General features: G+C 39.5%; 1 protein-coding gene across 2 annotated transcripts in view; it reads left to right on the top strand.

Moving 5' to 3' along the window:
* The window catches only part of sntb1 (syntrophin, basic 1), a 113331-nt gene extending 88281 nt beyond the window's left edge, over positions 1-25050 (top strand). For both annotated transcript variants that reach the window (XM_048596082.1, XM_048596081.1), the window contains 4 exons: positions 5738-5880; positions 12898-13094; positions 19552-19742; positions 21481-25050. In XM_048596082.1, coding sequence (XP_048452039.1) covers positions 5738-5880; positions 12898-13094; positions 19552-19742; positions 21481-21573 — 624 coding nt within the window. In that variant the 3' untranslated portion in view covers positions 21574-25050. The remainder of the gene's footprint in view (positions 1-5737; positions 5881-12897; positions 13095-19551; positions 19743-21480) is intronic.
* The last annotated feature ends 895 nt before the right edge of the window (positions 25051-25945 follow it).

Here is a 25945-nt window from a genome sequence, read left to right as displayed (position 1 = left end):
TTCTCTCTTTCTTTCTTTCTTTCTTTCTTTCTTTCTTTCTCTCTTTCATTCTTGAAGACATGCCTTGAAACTTTGACCAAACTTTTCAATTATTGTCAAACTGACTCATTATTTGGCTCATTGTCATATTTGTCTGATAACACCTTGAAGTGCCCTAGGATAATTTATTATGATAAAGGTGCAGCATTGTATAAATTCAATATAATAAAAGCAAAAACTCCAGACATTGAAAAAAAAACAAAGTGCTTGAAAAACTAAGAAGGTGTGGCAGTCTCTGTAGATGGAGAAACGGAGTCAATGTTTCAGGTTGAATTTGACTGTTCTTCAAAATTAGTGTTCTTCAAAACTCTGACTAGTTTCAAAGAAAAGAGATCCAATCTATTCATTCTTTCCTGATCTTGATAACCTCTTAGATCATAATTTTATTTTGTTTCCAGAACCTTTATACCCTTTCTGTTATATACCATCTTTTAAAGCAATGTCTAATCTAGACTTCCATTAAATAGATCAACTGGGCCAGTGGACTGAGGAATGGTAGATAGAGTTTAATGCAAATAAATGTGACGTGGTGCATTTTGGTAAGAATGACCAGGGCAGGACTTACAGTTAATGGCAGGGAGCTGGGGAGTGTTGTTGAATAGAGAGACCTAGGGGTGCAGGTCCATAATTCCTTGAAAGTGGCATCACAGGGAGACAGAATGGTGCAGAGGGTGTTTGGCACACATGCCTTCATTGGTCAGAGCAATGACTACAGCAGTTGGGATGTCATGTTACAGCCACATTTGGAGTACTGTATACAATTCTGGTCACCCTGCTATAGGAAGGATGTCATTAAACTGGAAAGTGTGCAATAAAGATTTATAAGGATGTCTCATAGACTGGAAGGTTTGAGTTATAAGGAGAGGTTGGATAGGCTGGGACTGTTTTCCCCAGAGCATAGGAGGTTGAATAGTGACCTTTATAGAGGTTTATAAAATCATGAAGGACATAGATAAAGTGAATAGCCAAGATCTTCTCCTCCGGATAGGTCAGTCCAAAACTAGAGGACATAGGTTTAAAGTGCAAGGGGAAAGATTTAAAAGGAACCTAAGGGGCAACTTTTTCACACACACGATGGTGTATATCTAGAGCGAGCTGCCAGAGGAAGTGTTGGAGATGGGTATCATTACAACATTTAAATGACATTGTTTAGAGGGATATGGGCCAAACATAGGCAAATGGGACTAGTTCAGTTTTGGAAACTAGGCACTGGGCCAAAGGGCCTGTTTCTGTGCTGTATGACTCTGCCATTTGCCTCAACCTCTTCCTGTGGTAGTGGGTCCTACATTCCCATCACTTTCTGGATAAAGAAATGTGACTTGAATTCCTTATTAGATTTATAAGTGACTATTGTATATTTATAATCCTTAGTTTTGGTCTCCTTCTGAAATGTTACTTCCAGAATGTGGAAAGTTAAGTACTTTTCTTTAAGGTGGAGGGTCACTGCAGTATTATTTATTTTACATTTTAACTTTGATTGAAACAAAAGCGAAAGTGAGGGAGCAGTTAACCATAATGGAGTGACAGGAAATAGTGCACGTAGGCAGTTCGTTATAATTACTTGGAGGACATTGACCTCCCACAGGGAATAAAGAGGAATTAACTTGCTGTTGTTTTTGGAGGGACTGCTACCGTTTATCAAAGCAGATAATTGGATTCCATTGAAATCTCTGCCACAAATGCAGAATCACTGCTTACTTTTAAATCTAGGATCTGTCTGATGACTTTTTATTCAAATACAGAAGAGAAAACAGTATTCTTGACTGAGTTGAAAAATACATGATTATTGTTGTTATTGTTTCCTCAGGCGCAATGTTACTGACCAATGTTTAAAAGCTTGCTTTCAGGAGTGCACAATAAACTCGTCTCAGTCCTCTCAGGGCAAATGAATTGATTTTGGTGAAGCAGTTTTGGCAGTGCATTTTTGTATTGGACAGGCTCCTTGAGCTATAATTAACTGTTCGTATTGGTCTCTCAGAGAAAAAAAAGTTAGTTGCTGGAGTGTGCAAGTAACAGTCAAAGAACTTCTGGTTGGTTAACTACTTGTTACAATAGTTTTGGATATTGAGTTGCATTTTTTGTATCATGTGAATATCCTCACTGGATAATGATGATCACTCTCAGAAATCCAATAGTAATATTTATTTACAGAGCAAACATAAAACTCCATCTATGGGAGATGAGAATTCTTTTGCACACTGCTGTGGTTATGATCTGGAATGCAGTGTCTGAAATAATAAAATGTTATTGTTGATTGTGATGAGAATTGTGTACAAAAGTAGAAAGGTTGCTTTTGCAGTTGTACAAGGTACTAGTGAGTGCACGCATGGAGTACTGAGTGTTATATTGGTCTCCTTGTTTAAGGACGTGGAGATGCTGGTGTTGGACTGGGGTGGACAAAATCAAAAGTCACACGACACTAGGTTATGGTCCAACAGGTTTATGTAAAATCACAAGCTTTTGGAGCACTGCTTCACCTGATGATGGAGCAATGCTTCGAAAGCTTGTGATTTTAAATGAACCTGCTGCACTATAACCTGGTGTCATGTGACTTCTGACTTATTTAAGGGAGGATGGAAATAGATTGGAAGCAGTTCAGAGGAAGTTTACTCTACCTGAAATGAGCAAGTTTCCTCATAAGGAAAGGTTAGACAGACTAAGCTTGTATCCATTGGAGTTTGGAAGAGTAAGAACTGATTTGATTGAAACATAACTGGGTGGATCTGAAAAGGATGTTTCCTCATGAGTGAATCTACGACTAGGGACCACTGTCTAAAAGGGTCACCACTTATGACAGATGAGGGGAAATTTGTTCTTGCAGAAGGCCGAGAGTCTCAGGAACACTTAAAAAGTTGTGGAAACCAAGTCTTTGAATATTTTTAAGGCAGAGATTCTTGATGAGCGAGGGATGGGGCAGTGAAAGGTTATTGAGGTGGGTGGGCATGTGGAATAATCAGGTCAGCCATGATCTCATTGAGTGGTGGAGGAAGCTCGAAGGAGCAGTGCGGCCTATTCCTGCTCCAAATTGGTATGTTTGTGAGTAAAGGGCAGTGGAAGCAGATATAGCAGTAACTTTTATAAGGATTAATAATTTGGATAAAGATTTAAAAGAAAAAAATTGCAGTGCCATGGAGAAAAGGCAACAGTATGGGACTATTTGGGTTGTTTTGCAAAGGGATCACAGAGACCTAGTGGGCTGAATAGCCTCCTTTTGTGTACTGCTTGGCGCTATAACGTGCCTTCACATCTGATTACAACTTAACAAGACATGCAAACCAAAAACTACTCATAAAACTGGTTTTCTGGTTATGTAATCATGAAATGATAGCCTTTCCTTCTTCATGGGCACTCCGTTTAAAGTACTGACAACAGTATAAAAATGAACTTCTAATTAATATCATTACAGTTTCCTTCCGGTCCAAAAAAGAAAGTTAGGCCCTGAAATCTGCTTGTTGATCGAAAGTTCATTCCTCGAGGAGGACGGTATAGATTGGAGAATTGAACAGCAAGCTTAGTTTTCAATTTTTCCAAATGCAGTATTCAGTTGCTACAAAACTGGGGATGAGACAAATCCGAAATGCCAATAACTTCAATTGCACTTCCTGTCAAGCCAGAGTCTGATCTTGGAATAGAAGCTTGCAATTTCCAGGATAATTTTTTTAAGCTGTTTATTTTAAGCTTCATTTTTTTTCCCCCAATTTGTCTCGAGTGTCTGCCTGCAATTATATTAACTGCAAGCCATGTTTTCTGAACTGTGGCCCTTTAATTCAATGGAGCCTGGATCAGTCCATCTCACGATGAGCTCTGAAGTACTGGCGGCTCCTTACTCTGAGGTTTCTTTGATTCAAGACTTGGAGGAGTGGTTCCCTGTTATGACTCCTTGCTCTGTGATTTTTTTTATTAAGTATAGAATGAGTATGTGAAGAGGTAGGCCTTTGATTTTAATGTTGTCACCAGACTAGTGATGTTATGCTTCAGATACCTGCAAATCTGTTGAACTAACTGAGTAATCAAGGTCAAGATGGTGATGGCAATGTCATTAGACCGGTGATCAAGACACCCAGGCTAATAATCTGGGGCTGTAGGTCCATGGGAGCTCACAGAATTTAAATTCAAGTAATAAATCTGGAATACAAAGCCAGTCTCAGTAACGGAGGCCATGATAACTGATTTTAGTGAAAACCCTTCTTGTTCACCAGTGCCCTGGGAAGGAAATCTGCCATCCTTACCAGGTCTGGCCTACATGTGGTTCCAGACCAACAATAATGTGCTTAACAGTTAATTGCCCTCTGAAATAGCTGAGCAAGACTCTTACTTTAAGCACAGTTGAGAATGAGCAACCAATACCGGCTTTTCCAGCTATGCCAAACTTGGCATGGTGGCTCAGTGGTTAGCAGTAATGCCTCACAGCACCAGGGACCCAGGTTCACTCCAGCCTTGGGCGACTATCTGGAGATTGCATGTTCTCCCTGTGTCTGCGTGGGTTTCCTCCGTGTGCTTCGGTTTCCTCCCACTGTCCAAAAATGTGCAGGTTAGGAGGCTATGCTAAATTGCCCATAGTGGGAAATGCAAGGATAGGGTAGGGGGTGAGTCTGGGTGGGATGCTCTTCAGAGGTTCAGTGTGGATTCGATGGACCGAATGGCTTGCTTCCATGCTGTAGGGATTCTATGATTTTTAAAAAATGCTTGGCTGGTAGCCCTGGCATTTCCAACCAAAGTGATTGACATCTACATTTTCTGTAGCCTTTGGCATTTAGGCCATACTGAAAAGGCAGCTTTTCCAGTTCTGCTGCAGGTCTAAATGATATCCTGAAATTTCCTGGATACCAACTCTGCTCCACCTTTGTAAGTAACTGCAGGTGAGAAAGGAATACAGGACCTGATCTACAAACGCCCAACTTATGAATGAATGCTCGTACTTAAAAACAAGATCCCATATTAATATTAATTTTAAGGTTACAACAGGCAAATGTTTGCTTGTACTTACAAAGGGCTATTTTATATTGTCCTGCATTGCGATCCAACTTGCATACAAATTGAGGTACGAATGTACTTAGGAAAGGAACCCCTTAATAGCCCAGGGACTGCCTGCATGATGTGAACAGGTGACTTCTGCACCTTTTCTTGTGCTTGTGTGCAAGTATTTGAGAGCATTCAGGGTATTCCGCTCAAAGGATGGCATGTTGGATGGAAATCGATGTGAACTGATGATAGCTGATAGATACAGATTTATTTCTGTCTAGCTAGACTCACTAACTTATAAATTGGAAGAAAATTGAAAGCTGAATTCATTTTTTACAGGGTGGTCCCTAATTAAACTAAAATTTAATATAAGGGCAGTTTGGAGTGTTTTGCACTAACTGTCTGAAGTACAGTACTGAGGAGGTTATACACACTGCTGACAGTGCTGTCTTTCAGATGAGATGTTAAAATGAGAGCTTGTCTCTCCTCTCAGGTGGATACAAAGATCCCACTGCTACTAATTCACAGAAGGGCCTAGGGTGTTCTACTTTGTGTCTGTGCTTATCTCTCCATCAACATTGCAAAAACCGCTTATCTAATTCATTATAAAATTGCTGTTTAATGTGTTTGAGGTAGTAAAAGGCTTTTAAGAAGCTATATAAATACAGTTGTTTGTTATTTGAGTGGAGATGAGATTGATAACTCCTTAATGCTGTCCATTTCTCTCTTGATCCAGACAATAGGAGAGAATGAAAAGAGACAATGGAAGCCTGTTCTGGTAGTGCTGACTGAAAAGGACATGGTGATTTATCCCAGCATGCCTCGCATGAAGGAATCCTGGTCCAGTCCTGCTCACACTTGCCCATTGCTTGCTACCAGGTAAGGAGAGGGGACAAACTTCCTTTTTCATAATAGAAACTTTCTTCAATTTACCAACAGAAACTTGATTTTCTTTTCACTGAAAGAACTTTTTTAGTTCATCAGCCATGTATATACAGTGGGTACAAGGTCAGGTTAGAGGCTGGGAAATCTATGGCTAGTAACTGACCTCGTGACTTCCCAGAACCTATCCACTATTTACAAGGCACTCAAAAAGCTTAACACCATCAGAGAAAGCAGCCTGTTTAATAGGCACCCTGTCCACCACCTTCAACATTCAGTTCTTCCACATCCAAAGCACAATGGTAGCAGCATCTACCATCTGCAAGGTACACTGCAGTAACTCACCAAGTCTCCAAACCCTCAACCTCTACCACCTAGAAGGACAAGGGTAGCTGAACCATTGGAAGTTTCTCTCCAAGCCACACATCATCCTGATCCTGCACTGTCACTGGGCCAAAGTCCTGAAACTCACTTCCTAACAGCACAGGGAATATATTTGTACCACATGGACAGCAGTGACTCATGACCACTTTCCTGGGGGTTAATTAGAAAGGTAATAAATGCTGGCTTTGCCAGCAATCATGTAACCCAAGATTGAATTTAAAAGTATCAACGCAAGTTTAATTAAACTGGGACTGCTGGGATTTTGACAAGTATTTCTTCTCTTATATGCTTTAGATCTAATCATTTCCACCTTCACTGCACACTGTATATGATTAACTATCTTATTTTGAACAAAGGAACATAGGAACTTGAGGCCATTCAGCCCCTTGAGCATGTTGTGCCATTCAATGAGATCACAGTTGATCTGTGGCTTAAGTCCACATACTTGCATTTACTACATATCCTTAACATAATTGGCTAACAAAATAAATCTCCTATTTAAAATTAACAACTGGTCCAGCATGAATTGTGAAAGGGAGTTTCAAATTTCTACCACCCTTTGTCTAAAGAAATGTTTCCTGTAAGGATTAGCTCTAATTTTTAGCTTGTGTATCCTAGACTCCCTAACTAGTGGATATGAACAATTAGGGCAAAATAATCAGTTCTCCATAACATTGAAAACTCAATTCAAATTATTCCTTAAACTTCTAAATTCCAGGGACGACAACCTTCATTTGTGCTATCCCTCTTTTTGTAATTTAAATTTAAAGTCCATCATTCTGGTAAATTTATACTGTACTCCTTCCAAGGCCTGCAAATTCTTCCTAAGATGTTGTACTGAGAAATGCTTACAGTACCCCAGGTGTGGTCTAATGAAGGCTTTGTACATCTGAAACATTACTACTTCGTCCTTTGTATTGTATTTCTCTCGGTATAAAGGCTGCAGATTTGGATAATTGTTGAACGTTTGCATCCCCAGTAGAGAAGGTGTGGAGTGAGTATAGGGTATAGAGGGGGAACTTAATCCTGGATCAAAGTGAATTTGAAATTTACATTGTATCCTGTAATTCATCACTGATATGAAAAACTCCAGTGAATTCATCTTGTGCATGTTATCCCGGCCTCATCAATTTGATCAATGTAAATTAGTGCTGAAATGAGATTGCCTTGTCCTGAATTACTCAGATAGTCTCCAGTTAGTTATCAGAACAACCCGGCTACAATGTACCTCTAGGGTGATATACCAAAGTGTCAAATTTGAAAATTCCAATTCTCTTGTTTAAATTTCTCCATGGCCACACCTCCCGTTAACACCATCACCTCTCTAGGCACTGCAGCGCCCCTCTAAGTCTTACGATTCTGGCCTCTTGCCCTTCATCCCTTCAAACCATCACTTGCTGTCTATTCTGGTAGCTGCCTAGGCTCTGGCTCTGGAATTCCTCTCTAAACTTCTTCACTTTCCTTTCTTTAGACTGTTTCTTCAACCCCTTTCAGTATCAAGTTGTTGTCCTAAAATCTCCCTCCTTTGGATTGGAGAGATTTTCTTCTTTAGATTACAGCTCTGCAAAAGTGTTTTTATGATGTTAAAGGTGCTTCTCATTGTTGCGAATTGGTGCACTAGTAGCTGCCTTGATTCATTTATGGGTTAACATTTAAAGCAGGTGGATGTGCCATCTTGTGGTCAGGTACATAAATGATGAGACATAGTTCAGCCCACATCAGAAATTTAAGGCTTAAAATGTTTTCGTAATCAACCTGTTTGGACAAGTTATAGAGCAAGGTGAGACTTGAACCCGAGTCTCCTGACTCAGAGGTAGATTCGCTACCAATGCATCACTAGACCCACTCATAAATTTAAGGCATAACAAGCTTTTGGCAACTAAAAGCAGACATCCATTGTTGGACTAGTTTTCTGTGACTGAATGGAAATACCCCTGCATTTGTAACCCTGGGTGTGAGCTGTGGCTCAGTGGGGGTAGCACAGTGGGGGTAGCACCCTGACCTCTGAAGGTTATGGGTTCAAGTCCTGTTTCTTAATGCCAGGGCTGGAGTACTGCTGCTGCTTCCTTTTACAGGCGGTGTATACTTGTCCCAAACCTGCAAATCATCCCATTTTTGGAATCTTTGGAGTGCAGTTAATGCTGGTATCTGTTTTGCACTTCAGATTCCCTCAAATTAAATCATTGTTCATAGAATCATAGAATCCCTACAGTGCAGAAAGAGACCATTCAGCCCATCAAATCCGCAACAACCCTCTGAAGAGCATCCCACCCAGATCCTACACCCTATCCCTGTAGGCCCGCATTTCCCACGGCTAACCCACTTAGCCTGCACATCACTGAACACAATGGGCAATTTAGCATGACCAATCCACCTAATCTGCACATCTTTTGACTATAGAAGGAAACCGGAGAACCCAGAGGAAACCCATGCAGATACAGGGGGAATGAGCAAACTCCACATAGACAGTCACCTGAGGTTGGAATTGAACCTGGGTCTCCAGGCGTGGTGAAGCAGCATAGCTAGCCATGAGCCACTGTGCTGCCCCAGAATTGATCCAGAGGGATTGCCTAAGAAAAGGGGCAGTTGAGTATAATCAACCCAATAGCTTCAAGAAGGGACAGAGAGGATTTATTTTTGGAAAAAACAAATATGCTGTGAATTATTTACAATCTTTGATTTCAAGTCACTGGATTCCATAACGGAATGATGGAATTACCGCTGGAAAAGGACCAGTTATTTATTTGTATCATTATGAAGGGGGAGGGGTGGTCAGAACTAAGGAAGGAATAAATTATTAGCCTCCTTGTGGAAAGTCCAGTTCACTGTGCCATGGCAGTGGCCTTTTGTGAAGCTTTGAAATGTTTCCTGAGATAAATGAATGGAAGGTTGATCATTGCCAGGTGATTTTTCTCCCTTGACCCTAGCACGAACCCAATCTCCACAATCTAGCATTGTTGTTCTGACGCTAGCTTATTAGTATCATAAAACCCCTTCCTCTGAATCATAGGAAATAGCTTTAAGAATGTCTGGTTTCTTTACCTGGAGTCTGTATGCAGCAATCTTAGTTTGTTTGCGTCTTTGTTACTTGTTGCATTTTCATCTCCTTATTCTTAGATACAGAAAAGGTTATTGAACAATGCAATTCAAAACGAAGACCCCAGAGCTTTAAATGCTCACCTCAGGTTTAAGTGTCTTAAGTGGAATTATAGGTCCTGTTCTTATTTGTCCAGACTGTAAAACTACAGAGTAAATATTTCAAACTGCTATGGGCTTTCCCTACCCCAACCTCCAACCTCAGCTTCCTTCTGAATTTGCCTACTCTGTGTGGGGTATAGTCAAAGGTAGGGGTTTCAGCACTTTAGACTTTCCTTGTAGAATAAAAACAAAAGCAACCGGAGAATTTCAGATGAGCTTTAAGAAGAATCTGAAGATTAATTTTCATCAGATAGCCACAATTAAATCCAATTGGATAAAGATGCTTTAACTGAGTCTGCGACTGTGGGACTTGCTACCAAAAGGAATACTTGAAGTGAACAATAAAGATGCATTTTAAGATAAGAAACACAAGTACTTGAGGAAAAGTGAGAGAAACATTGGTCAGGCCACTTTTGGAATACTGTGTTCAAGTCCTGTCTCCCTGCTGCGGGAAAGATGTTAAACTTAAAAGATGTCAGAAAAGATTTACAAGGATGTTGCCAGGGTTGGAGGGTTTGAACTATAGGGAGAGACTGAATAGGCTGGGGCTATTTTCCCTAGTGTGTTGGAGGCTGAAGGTTGATCTTACAGAGGTTTATAAAATCATGAGAGGCATGGATAGAGTAATTGTTGTTGAGGTCTTTCCCCCAGTGTAGGGAGTCCAAAACTAGAGGAGGTAGGTTTAAGGTGAGAGGCGAATGATTTAAAAGGGGCCTAAGGGCAACTTTTTCACACAGAGGGTGGTGTGTATGGAATGAACTGCCAGAGGAAGTGGTGGAAGTTGATACAATTACAACATTTAAAATGTATCTGGATGGGTATATGAATTGGAAGGGTTTAGAGGGATAAGGGCCAATTGCTGGCAAATGGGACTAGATTAATTTAGAATATCTAGTTGGCATGGACAAGTTGGACCGAAGGGTCTGTTTCTGTGCAGTACAACTCTATGACTATAAATAGAAGGATATCTAGAGGAGGTGAGATGAAGTGGGGTAGAAGAAGGCTTGAGTGGCAGTGGCATGGCCCATTGGTGCTAATGACCTGTTTCTGTTCTGTAATTTCTATGTAGTTCCCTGTGCTGTTGCTTATAGATCAAGGGACCAGGAGGAAAGGAAGCTTGATTCTCATCAAGTGGCACAGGAGATGTTCGACTTAACTATGAGTGAAACAGAGACCGTAAATCAAAACCTGAGAAATAATCAAGAACACAGCATAGGCACAGGAAAAATGGGCAAGGAAGCAAGAAAATAAAAACAACCTGAGTTATTAAAAATAACCTTAAGATCATATTTTTTGAAATCATGTCTGTGGAATAATAGGATGAAATGGGAACCAAAAGCCTTGGGAGAAATCCATCGAAAAAATCAGAGTGCAAATTCAGGAGACACGTGTACACTTACAGAATTGGGCTAGGCTCATACAACATTTAGAAACAAAAATGAAGCATTTTTATAGGATGTTTCACTACCTGATGTTGTGCCAAATTATTTTATCAAGTGTTTCAGACCAACAATTACATTTCATATATGGAAAAGACAGCAACCAAATTGTGCACAGCAACATCCCACAAACAGCAATATCACAATAGCCAGATAATCTCTCTGAAATATTAACTCCAGTACACCAGGGGGAATTCACCTGCCAAGGAGTCTCAAAATCACAAATAGGCCTCAGTTCTGGGAAAGGTCACTGGTTAACTCTGTTTTGTTCCTTCACAGATGCTGCCAGACCTGCTGAGCTTCTCCAGCAACTTTGTTTTTGTTCCTTAGTTTACTGTCTTGTCTGAAAGTCAACCCCAACATTGCAGCTGACTCCTCTAGATTTTTGTGTTCAAGCCTGGAGTAGGATTTGAAACTATAATCTTCTGACTCAGAGATGAGATTTCAACGCACTGAGACACAGCTCAATGAGTAGATGGCCTTTGAGAGGGTTCTGGCAAGACACTGTCAGCTCAACCTCCTGATAGGTAGAAGAAGATGGGAAATGGGAGCAAATTAATGAGAGATCTTAGGAAGTAAACAACTGTCAGCGCTATTATGACATTGCCCTTCTGTTTTTTAGAACCATAAACAAATTGCCAAGAACTGAGGTATGGAAATGGTTTAAAAATTCACTTGTTCCCATAAGATACGTAATGGGTCAAAGTGACAGTGAGTGCAAGTGAGTTTAGCTTCTAAACATGAATCTAACTGACTATGAAATTAACGTCTTTGTACCATGGCTTTGGTAACATTCCATGTTACACTAACAGCTCCAATGATGAGTCACATAATTGCTGGGTTGGTGCATTTAAATGTTGGAATTTTATTAATATGTGGGATGCTATTGGATATGGTCATGTGAATATGCCAAGTGAGATCAATCGGGAATGAACCACTAACTTCTCCACTCTGTGAGGTTCTCGTGTTTTCATAAACTAGACTTTAAAAAAGCCAATCCTGAGTCTTTGAATGTCATGAACTTCGCAACTGCCAGTTATAATATGTTGAACTAAAGAATGTTTGGATAAATATCTGGAAATAATAGACTCATTGTTTGCATTTCATATAAATTCTGTTAAAATGTAATTCATTCATTTCCAATGGTGAAGATGATCAGTGAAAATAGTTCGTAAGCTCATTCGCTGGATTCATTAATCAGCTCCTATTCAATTGTTTATTATTCAGAACGTTTACAAGGATCCATATAATCTGCATAGCAGATCACTGAAGCTTGATTAGAACACCCAGAAATCTTGAATGAATTCTGATTCCGGATTAAGGTAGTAGTACTAAACTCAGTAACATTGCCATCTTCTCCCTTCTCTCAAGCCCATCTGTAATTGAGACCCTCATCTATTCTTTGTTACCTTCACTGTTCAGCATTCCAACGTGAATGTTGTCTTGGACAGCCACCAATCATTCACTCTCCATAAACTGGTTCTCAATCAACACTCTACTGGCATACACTAACTCCCAACAAACCCCCTTCACCCAGCACCCACTCTGCTGAACTGTATTGACGCATGGTCTGGTGCTGCCTCCATTTCAAAGTTCTTGTCCTTGTATTTATATAGCATGAATGTGAAGGGAGGCCCTGAACTCTCCGCCTAACAGAACTGCGGGTCTACCTATACCCCTGCAGGAGTTCACGTAGGCAGCTCACTGTTACCACCTTGAGGGCAGTTAGGATGGGTAATAAATATTGGTCCAGTAAGTGACTGCCAGATCTAGTGCACACATTTAAAACAAAACCTGCCAAACCTGTGACCTCTCTCATCTGGCTCAGAAGAACAAGTTGAAAGGCCAGAATGCCTGTTTGTGTTCCCAATCATTTGAAAGATTTTCTGTGAACACACTTGTGGACTTCGATTATTTCAAGAATTTTTTCTCTATTTTGAGTTTACCGAATGTGTGTGTGTGTGTGTGTGTGTGTGTGTGTTCTGTTTTGTAGATTGGTTCATTCTGGTGTGGGCAGGGATTCACCACAACCAGGTGTGGAACTGTCTTTTGCCACTCGCACTGGAACACGCCAAGGCATCGAGACTCACCTCTTCCGTGTCGAGACCAACTCCAGTCTGTCCAACTGGACCAGGCAAATTGTACAAGGCTGCCACAACGCAGCCGAGCTAACTAAGGAAGTCACAACCAGTGAGTATCTGTCATGTTGTTATGGTGGGAAGAAACTTTCTGATGTGTGACATCTGTACTGAAGTTCTCAACATGTTTACTTTTAGAAAATAATCTTTTATGACTTTCCTAGGTCAGGCACAAAGGAAATTAACAATGGAATGGAGGAATTGTACTTTTTGATCAATTAGCTTCCTTTCTGTACCCCATTTCTGAAGGGACTCCCACAGATGTTGATAAAGGTTAAAGAGATCCCCTTTACAGCAGCCCAATATGGGCAATGCACCAATTTTCGCTCTTTCTCAAACTACCTTATAATGGGGTGAAAATTGCACATTCAAATTCACAATGATGCAGGAAAGAAAATAAACATTTACTACATGGCAGTAGAGCTCCTGATTTCCTGGTCTTTGTCTGGTGCATGTCTGCCTGAGACCTTGACCCATTACTGTTGTGCTTAATGGAAAATAGATGTGATTCTATACCCAGGTAATAGCGATGATATGGAAGTGCTGGTGTTGGACTGGGGTGGACAAGGTCAGAAATCACACGACAACAGGTTGTAGTCCAACAGGTTTATTTGAAAACACAAGCTTTCAGAGCCTCAGTCCTTCTTCAGGTGTCAGTAACTGAGGCTCCGAAAGCTTGTGTTTGGACTATAACCTGGTGACATGTGATTTCTGACCAGAGAATGTGAAACTCACTACAACAGGGTTGAGGCAAATAGCGCAGATACAATTAAAGGAAAGCTGGATAAACACATGACCAAACTATAAGCTGGTCGAGCGAGGTGGAAATGGGTGAGAGGAGGTATAAACATCAACATGGACGACCAGTTGGGCCAATGACCCCTGCTTCTATGCTGCAAGTTTATGTTTGCCACAACTCAGTGGTCTGGCCGTGATGAGGGGAATGTGATAACCCCTTTTGTAATTAATAAGGAACACCATAAGTTTATAGAAAGACAAACTGCCCATGATGACACAGAGCATAAAGTTCTTTCAGAGAGCAGGTGCAGACTACCCAGGCTGAATGAGCTCCACCTGTGCAATAACATTTCTCTGATTCTGTGATAAATTATTAAGTATGACTCTAGTCTAACAATCTGACTCAGAGAGCGGCCACAAGGCTAGACAATGTTGGTGTTGTGAATATATAAAATGGTTCAGTAGAGCATGATCCGAGACTAGGGGTTAAGCTTAACGGCTGGAAAAGATCAGGGAGATACTTGAACTGCAAAATCTGGGAAAGGGAGATACCAGGTGCAAAAAGATTAAAACAGAACTCTTTCTTAAGCACAAATATCTCTTGCATTAATGATTACAAAATCCACCCATTTAAAAAAATGAAACTCTATTAATAAAGAGGGAGAAGGATTATCCCAATGATTCTCCCAAGAGCTTTTCTGAAACAGCTAAAAAAGCTAAATTAACTCATTTAATCAACCTGAGAAAATGGACAAATTTATTGTTAACCAATAAAAGGATCCCATTCAGGTGCCGCAGTAACAACTGAAGATCAATTAAATTAGTCTGCAGTCAACACTGAAAAACATGCGCCACTGCAAGGCAAATTCATATCCTTGTCAATGCAAATATGTTTGGGCTTCAGGCCAACAAATACTACACTCCGTCACATCAAAGCAGTAGGATTCGTGAAAGCTTTTCCAGCAGCTTGTCTCACCCCTGTTAGACATTATTCTATGCAGTGGGTTGCTTGCAGTTCAATGGAAGGCTATATTTTACAAAAAGGACATTATTGAGGCTCTGAGAAAGGTACAAAATAGGAGAATACCAGAACTGAGGGGTTATAGTTATGAGGGAAAATCTGAACAAGTTGTGGCTCTTTTCTCTATAAATAAACAGAAAGCTGATGGACCTGAAGTCTTTAAAATTAAAATTAAGGAAAGGTTTAATAGTGTAGATATAAAAAGGATGTTTTCACCAATGAAGAATATTTGAACACTCTATTTCTCTTCACCTGGCAACACACTCCTATTGATTTATATTGGTCAATGGTCATGGTTAGCAAGTACTGTAGTGGTTTGCCATTGCTATCTGTGGTAAGACTAACCAGGACACACTCTGGTTCTTACCATCAGGCATATTGGAAAGGTTTGCAAGTGATAATCATCTTGTTAGGCCACACTAAGTACCTTCCATAACCATAAAGTACCTGATGTGGGACTTGAATATGGAATTCTGGCTCAGAGACAGGGACACTACTCGCTATGCCACAAGACCTCTATAGCAGAATTAGGAGCCATAAATACATTAATACATCCAAACAGGAATGCAGCAGAAACTTCTTTACAGAGAAATCAGTACTAAAAGGAGTAGATACAGCGAAGAGGACACTAGATAAACACAAGGGAGATTAAAAAAAAAGAGCTCTATGACTCTATGACTTGTTGATCAGGTGAGATGAAAGGGGTGAAATAAGTCTTGTGTGGTGCACAAAATCCAGTATAGACCAATTGGGCTGAATGACCTGTTTCCAAGCTGTTCTACGTATGTTGAACTTTCCAGGACCTTCTGAAACTTAATGTTGAGAGGGAGCACAATCCTGACTGATTGGTCCTAAGATTAAACATTAACCGCACAAGGCATAGGACTGTGTAGGTACACAAAAAGTTTGGGATATCTTCAGTTGTATGATTCAGTCTCCGAGCTGCATTGTTGCACTGCACAGCTATGAAGTTGGGGGCCAGCAGCTGGAGTATAATGCAATATTAAACAAAACCTTCTATAACTAACCGTCAAGAATGTACAATGATACTAGTGATGGCTTGAATGTAGAGCTTAGGCCAGTGCAGGGGCTGATAATGTCAGCTGAAGAGAGTTTTAGTGAAAAGAATAAAGCAGTAAAATTAGAACTACTTCACATGAGGTGGGAAATAAGATGCAGGTACAGTTAATATTCATAAACATTAAATTTTATTTGTAAAGATGATAAGGTTGAATGGCTAGTATTTGGTTCACCTCACTACTTTTCAGTAAGATGGAGTGAATTAGCAACTTGATATTTCAGTATGAACTATGCTGGATGAGCTAAATAGAGTAGCAGTGACAAGTTTGATTAAGTGACACATTTAGTGTTTTTGTGAATCTTTGCCCTGTGCTTTAATTGATCTGTAATTTAGCATGTTGGGGTTTGTTGTATGAAAAGAAAGCATACACAGATTGCTCCAGAAGTATGCAGTGATATTTAATTGTCATTCACTGTTAGTAGATTAACAAGTATGACAATTGCTCCTGGAAAATAAAACTGTCAGTTAGTTCTCTGGTGTTAACTATTGTACAAAGTGAGGAATGTATAATTGAATGTTCCCTTGCATTTCTGTTGTGGATGAGTGTCAGAGTTAGCAAACCGTTATTAAGACCTGCATTTTTAAAATTGAGGTCAAAGAACTCTCCCAATTTTATGTCCCCCCACCCCTCCTATGTTTATTATATCGCTGTTGGGATGCGGTTTGCTCAAAAGACCATTTGATTGGAACAGCATCACAGCCAAGGGTGTGACGTCCTCAACAGCTACTTAGGGAGACACACAAAGTTTAAAGTTTTGGCAAAGATCTGTAGCTCGGGTTGTTGACTTGCTCGCCGAGCTGCTTGTTTTTGCTCAGACGTTTCATCACCATGCTAGGTGACATCATCAGTGGAGCCTCCGATGAAACGATGTTATTCTACTCCGCTTGGAATTTATACTGTCCGGTCCGTTGTGGTGAGTACTGTCATTTCAGGTTTTGATCTGTATGGGTTTGTATATGGAGTCCAATTTGATATGTTTGCTGATTGAAGTATGGGTGGAGAACCATGCCTCTCGGAATTCCCGTGCATGTCTATGTTTGTCTTGGTTCTCCACCCATACTTCAATCAGCAAACATATCGAATTGGACCCCATATACAAACCCATACAGATCAAAACCTGAAATGACAGTACTCACCATAACGTACTGGACAGTATAAATTCCAAGCGGAGTAGGATAACATCGTTTCATCGGAGGCTCCACTGATGATGTCACCTAGCATGGTGATGAAACGTCTGAGCAAAAACAAGCAGCTCGGCGAGCAAGTCAACAACCTCAGACACACAAAGTCTTTCTTTCTGTCTCTCTGCCATCATTTGTACAAGGCACTGATCAGGCCACATCTCGAATACTGTGTGCAGTTCTGGTCTCCTTATTTAAGCAGAATGTAAACGCATTGGAGGCAGTTCAGAGGAGATTTACTAGATATACACTTCGAATAAGTGGGTTGTCTAAGGAGGAAAGGCAGGACACTGTGATCTTGTTTTCATTGGTATTTCGAATAGTGAAGTGTGACTTCATTGAGGTACGTATTATCCTGAGCAATCTTGACAAGATGGAAGTGGAAATGATATTTCCTTTTCTGGGTGAGTCCAAAATGTGGGGGCACTGTTTCAAATTAAGGATTGATCTTGTAAGACAGAGTTAGAGAAAATTTATTTCTCTCAGTTGTGTGACTTTGGAACCATTCCACAGAAGGGTGGTGAGGGTAGGTCATTATTCTTAAGGCAGAGGTCAACGGTTTCTTGTTAGACAACAGAATCAAAGGTTAATGGGGTAGATGAAAATGTGGAATTTGAAAGACAGAGATCAGACGCTTTTATTAAATGTTGAGCAGGCCAAGGTGTTGACCGGCCTACTTCCACTCCTTGTTCATATGTTCAACCCTACAAGCTCACCAATCCTTGTGCAACAATTTCCAGATTCTCCTCCTCCTTCTCTGGTCTCCTACTTCCTTACTTCCTTATTCCCACTACAGGTGGCTACCCCTTCATTGTGGGGATTTCAAGAACACTCTGGAGGCAGAGATGTAAAGAATGTTCAAGTTTATTCAAGTATATGCAGGGAAGAGTCTTCAACAAAGAAGTCTCTTGCAAGTTTCAGTTACTACACCTTCAGGAGACAGTGTCCTTGCCTATTTGATCACATTTTCTATTTCTTTCTTTAACTATGCTTTGCTTCTCTCTAGAATGAAGAAAACCAATTTAACACACTGAACACTATTAATCCCTTACTTCCCACATCACCCTCAGTTGCATAGACCCCAGAATTTCCTCCATACACTAATCCAGGTTTTCAATCTCTCTCTCTTGTCCAAATCCATTCCTGGCCATGCAGTGAATCACCTCTGCTTGGCTTGGTAACTATTTAGGAAAAAATAAACTTTCTTTATTAAATAATGGGATGCAATGCTGGCATTATTGGCAAGGCCAGCATTTATTGCCCTTCATTAAGTGCCCTGGAGTTGGCAATTGTGAGCTCCTTCTTGAGTGCTGAAGTCCATAGGCTGTGGGTAAATCCACAATGCTGTTAAGGAGGGAATTCCAGGATTTTGACCTGGAGGTCAACTAACAGGTGTTTCCAAGCATTTGCTGCTATTGTCCTCCTAGGTGGTATAGATTGTGAATTAGTAAAGTGCTGAAAGAGGAGTCATGGTGAGTTACTACAGTATTAGATTGGGGGAGGGTCATGATCACAGTTATCTAATATAGTCAATTTTCAGATTATTTATGGAGTTTAAGAAGCAGCAGTATAGATATGTGTTAACGGCTTTGGAATTGGGAAAAATTTCTGTAGAACAGAGAAGCAGAGTTGGTGGACACTTTGGTTTGGAGTGGTCGGAATTTGTAGTCTTTGTTTTTCCCATGAACTACTGGTCTTGTCCCTGGACTTTCCTTCTCTCTTCCAAACTCCCCTTGTAGATGTACGATATTCTGGGGGCTTAGCAATCTATGTTGTGTCAATGACCTGGCTGAACCATTCTGGCCAATGACTACAGGCAGTTACTCATGATGTCGAGATGACTCTTTGCCTGTTTTCATTTGAAGGTTATTTGCCATTTCTTCTCGGACCATAACATCCTGTTCTCCCAAATACTGCATTGATGATAAAGCCCAACAAATCTTTGATGTCCATTCAATAGAACATCATCACTTCGGTGATTCTTGTGATCTTGTGAAGGGTCACCGGACCCGAAACGTTAACTCTGTTTTCTCCTCCACAGGTGCTGCCAGACCTGCTGAGCTTTTCCAGCAACTTTGTTTTTGGTTCTGATTTACAGCATCCGCAGTTCTTTTGGTTTTGATTCTTGTGATCTTTTGTTTTCAATTTAGGGATTTATTATATATTTCTAGAAGACTGGTTATCACTGTAACATAGCTAAATGAGGTTGCATGCTACACAGGAAATACTAAATATGGAACACTAAAAATAATTCAGTTTTAAAGGGAACCCTAATTTCCAACAAGTGCATCTTGTAGATTGTATTAAGCACCTTGGGGCATTTCTCTAAGTTGTTGGTGATGGTGACTTGTTCTGTCTGATGGCACAATTCCATGATTACTCATGTTCCAAAGAACCATCTATACAAGTCAATGAGATTGTGTACTATCATAGGATCTTTTCCTAGATGTAATGTTCTATTGATTATGTTATTCTTGTTATTTGTAGCGTGTACATACAGGACCCAGCAGTGTCTTCTGACCGTTCATTATACAAACGGATTTTCTATCTTGAAAGATGGACAAGAAGGAAGTATGCCAAAGCTGATTTGGCAATATCCCTTCGAGAAATTGAGAAACTCCTCTGATGATGGGGTGAGAATGCTCTTTCTAGACTTTGGCGGAAGAGATGGGGAAATTGTAAGTATCCTTATTTGTCTGTCAATTGATAATTAATAATGAAGTTGAAGCACTGCAGAATGACTAACTGAAAAGATCCAGGCTTTCTCTCACTGCAGCCACACTATTCCCACCTGGATTAGATATATGTGGTGAATATCAAAAACGCTAGACAATACTCTAAGGTGCTTCATTACATGACATAACCACCCTTAAATTTTAATAGAATTCTCAGGATGTTCCTTGTTTTTCTCAGATTCAATAATATGCACCTCTACTTCTACATGAATTATAGGCCACAATAAATGAGAGAAGTTTAACCGAAACTAAGACACTTCTTACCACAGGAAACCTACACAAAAGGCCATCGAGTTAATATGGTAGAGGATGATATATTACAATCTTCAGACTGAAAGCTTACAATACATACAGTTAGGAGCTCCATATTGATTTTTAAAGTTGAATAAACATCTTGGTTAAGAGACTAATTACCACCACCATCTTCACTCAAGTTTTGGCTATATCTGGTAATGGCTAATCTGTAACTGGGCATGCTGGAGGAAGTGAAGTAGAACTAGAAAATAAATTCAAAACATACTGCAGAATACAAAGTTATAATACACAAAACACCTCAATTTGTTGGTTCCTCTTGGCCAGATTCTCACCTTCCATTCTCTGTAAACTTCAATTCATTCAAAGCCTTGCTGCCTAACTTACACCAAGTCTGTTCACCCTTGTGCCTGTGGACCTATATTAGCTCCCTGTCCAGCAATGTCTCAATTTTAAAATTCTTTTTGTTTTCAAATCCCTCCATAGCCTCGATACTCTCCATCACTAACTCTCCCAGCCCTTCAAATTTGAGAATTAGACGTGCTTCCAAATCTGGCCTTGTACATGGAACTGGTTTCTTTTATTCCACCATTGGCAATTATATCCTCACCTGCCTGGACTCTAAACTTTAGAACTTTTCTCTATATCTCTTTGTCTCTCTCCCTCTCTCTCTTCTCCGGCCCCTCGCCACTCCTTAAAACCTAAGTCTTTGACCAAGCTTTCGGTTGCCTATCTTTGATATCCCTATATGAAACTCAGTATCAGATTTCATTTGAGAAAGCTCCCACGAGGGACCATGAGGTATTTTAAGTTGTTGATGTAAGCACCAGCTCATATTATGTATGCTTTCACTGATAGCAACAGTACGAATATGAAGTTAGCCATTTATATTCTATTGCATGGTTATTTGGCATCAGCATAAGATATTTTTCAAACATCAAATTTTGTTGAGTCTTACTCACCAATACTGCTTTGGTCAGGGGCATAGTTTTACATTATTGTCACATTTTGTTGAGATGTTAAAGAATCATGCTTCCACTGGACTAGTAAAGACATTGTTTCTGTTAGTTTGTTTTTATTGGACTCTTAACAAGTCTTGCACCATCTGTGGAGAAAGAAAGAGTTAAGTGCTGAAAACAAAAAGGTGCTGGAAATCACAGCAGGTCAGACAGCATCCATGGACTGAGAGCAAACTAACGTTGAATCTAGATGACTCTTCGTCAGAGTTCAGAACTGAACACAGATGTTCAGCAGTCACCCAGTTTGCATTCAGTATTGTGGAAAAGATAAACTATTGATATAAACAGTTTAAAAAGTTTCATTTTCAAAATACAAGTGACTTGCCCTTTGACTTTAATAAAATACTTTTACTGTTATGTAAGTTCGCCTTTTAAAAACTCAAGTTTGTTATTTTGTTCTTCTTGTCTAGCAGTTGGATCTTCACTCATGCCCGAAACCTATCGTTTTTGTCATTCATTCGTTCCTTTCAGCAAAGATTGCGCGACTTGGCTTGCTAGCCTGAAATGGAAACACTTGCAGAGTGAAGTAACTCTCCTTGGAAAGGTCTTACATAACTGTTGCAAATCAGCCTGAGGGGGAAGTGGGAGCATCTGTGTAAAGAGGGAAATATTTAATCTTTAATAAAATCCGACAAATAGTTTATTTAATGGAATAGAGAAAGTTGTAATAATCTGAAGCAAACTTAAAAGACATCTCACGGATGTTATAACGAGAAACTTTGTTTTCGATGATGCTATGAGAGGTCTAAATTTTTACAATCATTGGCAGTAGAGAAAATATTAATATCTTCTCCACAAATTTAATTTTTTTTTAAAAAGCAGTTTACAGCTATACTCTTAATTCTGTTTTGTTCATTGTATAATTAAAAAAACAATCTGAATTTTACACATAATTCAAAGTCTGGACAAGCGATTATTAGTTATTATAAATGTAAAATTGAGACAAAGTTTAATTCATACTTTTTTTTGAAAAAAACATGAAGCTTCTTTATTGTTTTAAACTCAAAAGGCAAACAGTTGAACTAAATGTTACAATTTTGCTGATTTTGCCCAAACTGTAAAGTTTTAATATTGTCTTGTTAGATGAATCTTGATTTGTGTCAAAGCGCTTATTTCACGTGAAACTCATTTAGAACTGTTAAATGTTGACTTTTTATTTGTAAAAAAGTTAACTTTCAGCCAACATCACAAAAAAATTTGTCATTATTGCATTGGTGATTGTGGGTGCTTTATATGCACAAATCAGCTGTTCCATTGCCTGTGTCATAGCTCTACTGTTAATTCATATGTGCACTCCTGATTGAAATCATTGTGAGATTGAGGCTGTGAAAGTAATGTTAGTGAACACAAGACTTTCTTTTCGTTAGTCTGAAAATATTCCAAATTATTGTGTTGTTAAGATCATCCTGGCAGAATGACTGGTTAATGAAATAAAAATTAAACTGGGCCTAGAGTTTGGCAGGGATGGGGTGGCTGGTGAATCGTCACTTTTAGCTGTTCCCACTAAAATGGGGTTCCTGTCCATTGTAGACCTCCACGTTCAATTTTCCTTTCCATTGACATTTACCAATCACAGCTGGTCAGGAACAGCTTTTCTTTCCTTTTAAAAAAAAACCCTTATTTGTAAAGTGATCCATTTGAACTTACAGGTTTTGGAACAACTAACGATGATTCAGAATGTTTCCCTTTAGTTATAAAGGATACCTTGCGCTGATTGGTGTGTCCAATTTGCTACATTTATGATGGAAAGAAAATGCATGCATTTATGTAGGAGGGAAAGAAATGGGAGCAGAGATGGTAGGAACTGCAGATGCTGGAGAATCCGAGACAACAAGGTGCAGAGCTGGATGAACGTAGCAGGCTAAGCAGCATCATAGGAGCAGAAAGGCTGACGTTTCGGGCCTAGACCCTTCATCAGAAAAATGAGCGTACAGTTAGGTAACAGAAGGTGGAAAGGTGGTACTTTGCCTCTATCTTTATTTGTAGCGATAGTCTCTGCAACATCTCTTTCCTAGTTTGAAATCATGTGTGTCAATGCTCATAATGATTTGTTTGAAGCTAGTTTTAGAAAAATCCTGTCCATTTACTTAACGTTTATACCAAACATTTTTTGTACTATTTAACGTACAAAGTTTGGCTACTTTATTTTTCCCAAGGAGTGAGCGATGAAGCCAAGTAGTGGATTTGGCAGTGTGTAATCTCTTTGCCCCCAACAGTTTTTGCACTCAAAAATGAACAATTCCAACTGATCTGATTTTGCAGTGAAATTGAAAATGTAGGTTTTTTTGTATACAAGTGGGGCCATCATCGCCTTCAACAGATCAACTAATTATTTAGTTTTATAGTAAGGTTATTGGAAAGCCATTTCACATTAAACAAGTTCTAAATGCAGACCTGGACTTAAACACTCATTCAGATGTATGAATTCTCTAGGTTACTACTGTTTGAACTAGAGTTAGTTTCAACTATCACAGGTAGAATATATTTCTAAAATTGCCTCTTGACAACAATATGCAAAATTGCAAGCACAGAAGCCTGTAGGCAACATAAATTAACCGTTTCACATTAAGCCTTCTAGTAACAGAAGAAAAGAAATACCCGACAACTATCATGTGTTGAATAGTAGGATCGGCATTGTTTGTAGTTGGACTGAAATCTAACTTCCTTCAAACTATACAAATTATAAAAAGTACCAGTTAAACCATGGGTTATTTAACGGAGAAGGTGCAAAATATAATACAGTTCAATGTGTTGAATTGTTATTAAATATAATTTAAATTGTTAATAACTGCCTATTATTGTACAGCAACTTAACATGAAATTTATAGATGGGATCTTAAAGCTGGGTTATCTAAAATAATGTATATTATTGAGATGTTTTAATGTTTAATTAAAGCATATTGCCATTGTAGCGCTATATTCTTTTCACTGAAATGCATTTACCTCTTCTAATATGGATGCACGGAGTATCACACAGGACTGTTATGAATGCAGTTTCCTTAAATAGCTCAAAGTCACAAGGTGAACATAGAGAAGGCCATCCAGTCTATTTTAACCATGCAATGCATGGAGAAAAAACAGTAAACATTGTATTCACAGTATACTTTTAAAACAACAAAACGTTTGATGTGCTTCATAAGTCTCAGGAAATAAAATTAGACACTAGGCTCAAAAGGACACAGTGACAGGTGAACAAAAATTTGTCAAATGATTAAGTTTTTCCTTAAAATAAAAGCAAAATTCTGTGGATGCTGGAAAAACTGGCAGCATTCGTAGAGAGAAAGCAGATATGAAGTTTTGCGTCCAGATTTCCTCCTCCAGAACTGAAAGGTGTTGGAAATTTTTAAAAAATATATACTTTTAACATAGGTGAAGGAGGAGCAAAGGGGCAAATGGTGGAGAGGCCCAGTGTAAAAGACAAAGGGGTTTTTATACGGTGGTGAAAGAGGAAAGGTGATGCTCACATCTTAATTCACACCCACTTTACATTTCTTTTCCTCTTTTGCACTGTACCTCTCTATCTGCCCCCTTGTTCCTCCCTCGCCTCGGTCAAAAGTTCACTAAAAAGAAACAATTTTCCAATACCTTTCAGTTCAGAAGAACGTTTGAAACATTAACTGTGTGTCGCTCTCTTTACAAGGCTATTTGCCAAGTGCTGGAAAATGGGATTAGAATAGTTAGGTGGTTATTTTTGACCACTATAGACTCTTTATCTTTGCAGTAGATCTCTTCTACATTTAAGGTACAGGAGCAGAATTAGGCCGTTCGGCTCAGAGTCTGCTTCACCATTCGATCATGGCTGATATGTTTCTCAACCCCATTCTCTTGCCTTCTATCCTCGATCCTTTTACCAATCAAGAACTTATCAATCTCTGTCGTTAAATGCGCTCAATGACATGGCCTCCACAGCCTTCTGCAGCAATGACTTCCATAGTTTCACCACCCTCTGGCTGAAGAAATTCCTCCTCATATCGGAAGCGTCATCCCTTCACTCTGAGGCCGGGCCTTCGGTTCTAGTCTCTCCTACTAGATGAAACATCTCCGTGTCCACTCTATCCAGGCCTATCAGTATTCTGTAAGTTTCAATGAGTACCCCACTCCATCCTTCTAAACTCTATTGAGTACAGACAAGCCAGGGTTCATTCTTGTAAACCTGTACTCCAACTCCAGCACAGTCTTCCTTGGATACAGGTCCCAGAACTGCTCACAATATCCCAAATATGGTCTGACCAGAGCCTTATACAGCCTCAGCAGTACATCTCTATGTATCTCTTGTATTCTAACCCTTTCGAAATGAAGGCTAACATTCTCATTTGCTTTCCTAACTGCCAGAAGAACCTGCATTTTAACCTTAAAAGAATCCTGAACAAGGACTCCCAAGTCCCTTTGTGCTTCAGATTTCCAAAGCTTTTCCCTATTTAGGAAGTAGTCTGCATCTCTATTCTTCCCACCAAAGTGCATAACCTCAGATTTTCCCTCCAAAGGGGCCTTGAGTATTATAAATACAACGTTTTAGATCATAACCTCACTTGAAAGTGCATCAAAATAAATCTAAAAGAAATAAAATGTCCTGAAGGAAGACTGTTGACAGTACAACTCCTGCTCCTTTCCTTGCAATTAAGCTACATTTAAAAAAAACTAAATGCATGCACAAGCATTATTTTCATATTAAGAAACCATTGCTTTTAATTACTGTTAGCACTCAGTTCATTGGGCAATGCAGTTGTACAATTCTGTTAATAATATTATCTTAACTAAAAAAGAGTGGACTTTAAAGTATTGAGAGAGCTGGAAACTATTCATCCATTTATGTGCAACTTGGTATGGAAATGTGATCCTAAATTGAGGATTAGATTCTATTAAGATTTCAACAAT

Source organism: Rhincodon typus, chromosome 4, assembly GCF_021869965.1.
Source record: "Rhincodon typus isolate 14 chromosome 4, sRhiTyp1.1, whole genome shotgun sequence".
NCBI classification, from domain to species: Eukaryota; Metazoa; Chordata; class Chondrichthyes; order Orectolobiformes; family Rhincodontidae; genus Rhincodon; species Rhincodon typus.
The sequence above is the reverse complement of the archived record's forward strand: the minus strand, read 5'-3'. Positions and strand labels throughout refer to the sequence as shown.